General features: G+C 38.3%; 1 protein-coding gene across 1 annotated transcript; it reads right to left on the bottom strand.

The window, feature by feature from the left end:
* On the bottom strand, positions 785-4,608 carry LOC109842732 (receptor protein kinase-like protein ZAR1). The gene is made up of 2 exons (XM_020411601.1): positions 2,979-4,608; positions 785-1,664 (listed from the first exon to the last, which is right to left on the bottom strand). Exons 1-2 carry the CDS (start codon positions 4,423-4,425, stop codon positions 1,054-1,056), a joined length of 2,058 nt encoding a protein of 685 aa, XP_020267190.1. The 5' UTR covers positions 4,426-4,608; the 3' UTR covers positions 785-1,053.

Here is a 5,526-nt window from a genome sequence, read left to right as displayed (position 1 = left end):
TACAGCATAAAGTTGATGAGATTCTCAGCATAAAACCGAGATCTCATAAAACACCCTTTAAATAGGGTAGAATTCGTAAGCCCAATAAAAACTGGAAATCCAATCAAATTCAGACTCAAACTGTGCAGAAACACCCTGAGCAGTCAGACGGTCAGTCGGACCACTGAAAACTTGCTGGCAGTGGACCGACCGGTCCAACCACTGAAGGATCACTAGTGATGGACCAGCTGGTCTGACTGCTGATGCTGTCAATGCGGTTTTTCTGCTGCTTGCTTGCTGCTGATATCTTTCAATTCAGAGCCATATTCAACACAAAATACCTTAGTTTTCATTAATTTGAAAAAACAACGATGAATTACTTTCACTAAACTATCATGCTTGATGGAGTCTATAACAAGTTTTTCACGTGCTTTGCAAGTGACATGTTCTGGATAATTCTGCTCTTAAGTACTTTCATATATGTTCTATATTACTCTCTTCCTCTGGTCGGTTTTTAAGGATAGTTTAGCTCTTATATCCAAGTCACTAACACAGTTAGCAACAATGTCCAAGGGTTCACGATACTTTAATCCCCACCCCACCACCCAAAAAAAAAGTTCATGGCAGATTTGTAAAATCGAACGTAAACTTTTAACTGAATGGATATCAACGTTAATTTATGAGTTTCTAAAATACGGCAAGCACCACAAATTTGACTACCAATGATGAACAGTAGATAGTAAATTCTAACTAATTATAATGAAGAATAATGCATCAGATAATTTTCAGGGGTCAAGACTTGTGATAGGTTTTGAAGGGTATGTACATACTTTCTGGTTTTAGGTAAGTAGATTTGATCATATTTCTGATGGTTTACACGAAATAAGCCCGAAACATGTTGCTCAACCATTAGCTTATTCATTCAGATACATTACTACATGAACAAGCTAGAAGAAATAGCACAAACTTTAGGAAGAACTGCACAATGAGACGACACAACAACAGATAAAAGCAAGATATCCTACTACCAATAGCTACTGCATTTTCTCTCTAATGCAAGTAAAAGATCAATGCTCATACCTCAATGATCTTCTCCAAGGTCTCGATGACATTCTTCATCGATGGTCTCCTCTCAGGATTGGCTTGAACGCAAGCTAAAGATATCTTAAGTACTGCAATAATCTCATCATCTTTAGTATTTAACTCATTTGATAAAAGAGGGTCGAGAACCTCCGAAAGGGGTTTCTTCTCTTCGATACAGAACTGAATCCACTGAACTAGATCCATCTCTGACATCTCCATTAGCGCAATTGGAGAACGCCCAGATATCAACTCTAACAAAATCACTCCATAAGAGTAAACATCCCATTTTTGAGATGGTTTTAGAGTCTTCAAAGCTTCAGGAGCTTGGTAACTAGATGAAATAGTGATCATTGGACTCATTGAGATATTTGATTGGAGCAATGGGGATCCTCCAGCTAAATTGGCAAGGCGACCAACACCAAAGTCCGAAATATATGGCTCTAAGTTTAGACCGAGAAGGATATTGTTGGGTTTGAGATCTCCATGAACGTACTTCTTCGGGCTGACATCATGTAAGTAAGCTAATCCTTTAGCTATTCCTTTCATGATTTTTAGGCGCAAGTCCCAGGATAAAGGTTGAAATGCTTCATTGCTTGCTGTACCTGAAATTAGAAGTAGTCCGAGGTCACAAGTGTACTAGGATTTGCCCAGAGTTTGAAATTTGTTCTCTATGGCATTTCACTTAAGTTTACGTTGATTTGTGATGTGTATAGGATTTTCTAATCTATTGTGATATTCTTTATTCCAGAGGATGCATCTCTCTAAGGAGTTTTGAGAAGTCCTTGTTCATCTTTTGAGAGCACTAACAGAACTTATTACTCTAAAATCGCCACTTATGATGGAAATTGCTAATATGGTGAAGGACATATGATCCTTACACTTTTTTTTCTGGTCAAATTAAGCAGATATGGAATCTAATATGGAATATTCGCAATTAAACCAATCAGAAGTATGTGTAGCAAGAATTTTCCTCTATTTGAAAAATATTTTCTCCGTCCTACGGTAATATGGATCTATTTTACTGTTCATAATTATACAATCAATGCCCCCAGATAAATCAGACGTATGACAATATAACCAGGATCTTCTTATTATAAAACTAGGATCTTTTTATTAGGTTTAAAGATGAAACAAAGCATTTGTTAGCATAAATTGGAGAAAATTCTTGGCAAAATAGAACAGGGAAGAACATCATATGAATCAAACATGATCTGATTATTTTATTAGCAAATTCAAAAAGAAATATGACCAAGGAATACTTTACTTAAATGGGAAATTTTGACATAATATTAATACACACTTTCTCATGTAATCTAACAATTTCATAATATATTTATCGACTTATAAAGAGGTGAACCTTTAATACCACAAATATGTGATTCAGTTCATAATGATATTTATCAAGGGAGTTTTACTTTTGCAGCAAATAAAATTTCAGAGGACGACAACTCTTTGAAGTGTCCCTGTTGAATCATTTACAAAATTAATTGGAGATGAACTACTAGTAGACCACACATGTAATATGTTTCTTAATTACCTATCAAGTGATTACCACCATGGTAAATAATTTCAAAAAGAACAAGAAGTATTTGAAGCTTCCTTGACGAATCTCTCACCAAATTTAATTGAGTGAACCAATTTAATGACTAAACTGCTACAAATCGTGACCAGCAAAGTGTTCAACATGTTAAGTGACTTGTTACTGTAATTTACAATCAAACTTTTAATACGCAATTATAATATTAGACCTAGTAAAGCAGAAAGTACATTCTACATCAAAAGTCACTTGGCAATTATTTGCTTACAAGATGCATTTTTAAACTTTCACAAGTTCTAAATATCAACATTTCTTGGTAGTATAAATACTAAAAATTTATCAAGTGAATGAAGTTATGAGTAAGAAGTTAAGACAATACCATGAAGTGCAGCAGAAAGGTTCCCATTTGGAATATAATCATAAATCAGCAGCTTCTCATCAATTGACCAATAATACGCTCTCAAAGTAACGATATTCTGATGCTTAACCTTCCCTATTGCTTCAACCTCAGTTTGAAACTCCTTAAACCTCTGTGATCCTCCCTCACCCAATCTTCTCACCGCTAACGTGAGCCCATCTTCAAACACAACCTTGTACGCAATCCCGATTCCGCTCTTTCCCAAAACAAAAGCCGAAGCCTTTAACAACTCATCCAAATCAAAGCTCAATTTCTTATCCAATGGCACAAGATCGTGGTGCTCAATACTCTCGGAAATAGCATCTGATTCATCATTTCTAAAGCATAGGCACTCCTTTTGATCCCTTGATCCTTTACGGGAGCTCCGGGTCTCTTCTTTATTAATAGCTTTTTGATAGCAATAAAAGAATACCAATGCTATCAATCCAATACCAACAATATCAGTCACCACAATGGCAGCTATTGCACCTTTACTAAGCCCTTTTCTAGTATCCTTGCTGGATTCCAATTCCGAAGGGGGGTAAATATCAGGTAAAAATGGATTCGTAGACGCTCCATTAACAGAAGAAGAACAAGGGTTCTTCAATGGAGGGCCACATAGGCCAGGGTTTCCTAAAAAAGCAGTTGGCCCTCTGTTCTCAAAAGCTCCATTCTGTGGTATAGGGCCACTGAGATTATTATGACTAAGATCAATATAAACCTTTTCCGGTAAAACCCCAAGACTCACAGGAATCAAACCCGAAAACGCATTATGAGAGAAATCAGCAGTCCCTTGGAGATTAGTGAGATTACCAATATCGCCCGGGATCAATCCGGTAAACCCATTGTAAGAAAGATCAAGCTTTTCCAACTGAACCAGGCCGGTTCCAAACCCAACGGGCAGAGAACCAGTAAAGTTGTTTTTGCTCAAATCCAGAGTCCTCAGCCTCCTGCACTGGATTATTGAATTGGGCAAAGACCCATTAAAGTAATTCTGTGAAATATCCAAAATTTGAAGGTATGTGAGGTTCCCAATGTCGAATGGGAGAGAACCAGATAACGAATTTCCATAAAGAACCAAACTTTGGAGGCTAATTGAGGAAGAGAGGGTTGAAGGGAGAGACCCATGAAGCCTGTTGTTCCTCAAATTGATATGGCGGAGAGAGGGGAGGTCAGAGAAGAGAGAAGGAGGGAGAGAACCGTAGAGGTTTGATTTGGGGAGGGTAATGTAGATGACAGTGGAGTTCTTGTTGCAAGTGATGCCTGTCCAAGAGCAGGGGTTGGGGTCAGAGGAGTTCCAGTTGGAGAGTAAGCTTGATGGGTCTTGAGTAATGTAGGATTTGAATGTGAGGAGGCTGGTCGTTTCTTGGTTGAGGGAGAGACTGAAGGGGGTTGAGAGGAGGAGGAGGAGGAGGAGGAAGAGAGGCATGAGGACGAGGAAGAGAGCTCTGAGTTGCGGGAGCAGGGGGTGCGGGGGGCACTTTGTTTTCAGTGGTATGGCACTTTGTTGCTTATAAAAGAAAAGGGGAAAGATAGCCGGGGCGTGCGTGGGAGGTGGGTGGATGTTCTATTGTCAACAAAAGGAGCGGAGAAGAAGGCCATGATTGGGCAGGGTTGTTCGGTTCGTTGTTACACCGGTTTGGGTTTAAGGTTCAATGTAAACGGGTCTAATTATAGTTGACCCAAACCGTATTCGGTCAGAGATATGATTCAATATCAAATGTATTTAATTTATATGTAGGAAAAATTCTGTAATATCAAATGTATTTAATTTATTTGTAGGAAATATTCTGTAAAATTATATATTTACAAAATGGTTCAAATTCTTGCATTAATCTAAAATTATTTATTAACATCATATCACCGAGTTGGTGGGTTCCAAATTAGAAAAAAATATATGGATCGCCTTACTATCGTCAGTAAACAAATGTTTTATTTGAGGTAATGATAAAATTTAGGAAAAATTGTGTCAATGCCTCAAAAATTAAAAGTTCATGTGTCGCACCCTTGGTATTATTTTCTTTGTGAAAAAGCCCCAAATACACTGTCATTTTGTGTTTTAGCCCATTATACACTATCAACTAAGCAGTGAAAGTTAAAACCCAAAAATATCTTTCTAGAATCGCCATCTTTCTCCCTCCCTCTCTCCCTCTCTCTCTAAACCATGGCTAGATCTTTCCTCTCTCTTCCTCTCGCTACTCAACCCTCTCTCTCTCTCCCCCTCTCCCTTCCTTCCTCCCTCCTTCCCCCTCTCTCTCTCTCTCTCTCTCTCTCTCTCTCTCTCTCTCTAATAGAGTCCATAAGTATAACAGTTGTCTTCTCTCTCTCTCTCTCTCTCTCTCTCTTCCCCCTCCAACTCAACCCTCTCCCTCTTTCATCCTCAATCAACTTTTCCGTCAGATCTCTCCTCCCTTTTCCTTCTCCTAATTTAACCCTCTTCTTCTCTCATCCTCACTCAAGTGTCCACATCATCTCCCATTTCTCTAAATCCCCATCACTAATTTCACCTTCATATTAAAACCCCTCTTGC

This window comes from Asparagus officinalis, chromosome 5 (genome assembly GCF_001876935.1).
Source record: "Asparagus officinalis chromosome 5, Aspof.V1, whole genome shotgun sequence".
Classification (NCBI taxonomy): domain Eukaryota; kingdom Viridiplantae; phylum Streptophyta; class Magnoliopsida; order Asparagales; family Asparagaceae; genus Asparagus; species Asparagus officinalis.
The sequence above is the reverse complement of the archived record's forward strand: the minus strand, read 5'-3'. Positions and strand labels throughout refer to the sequence as shown.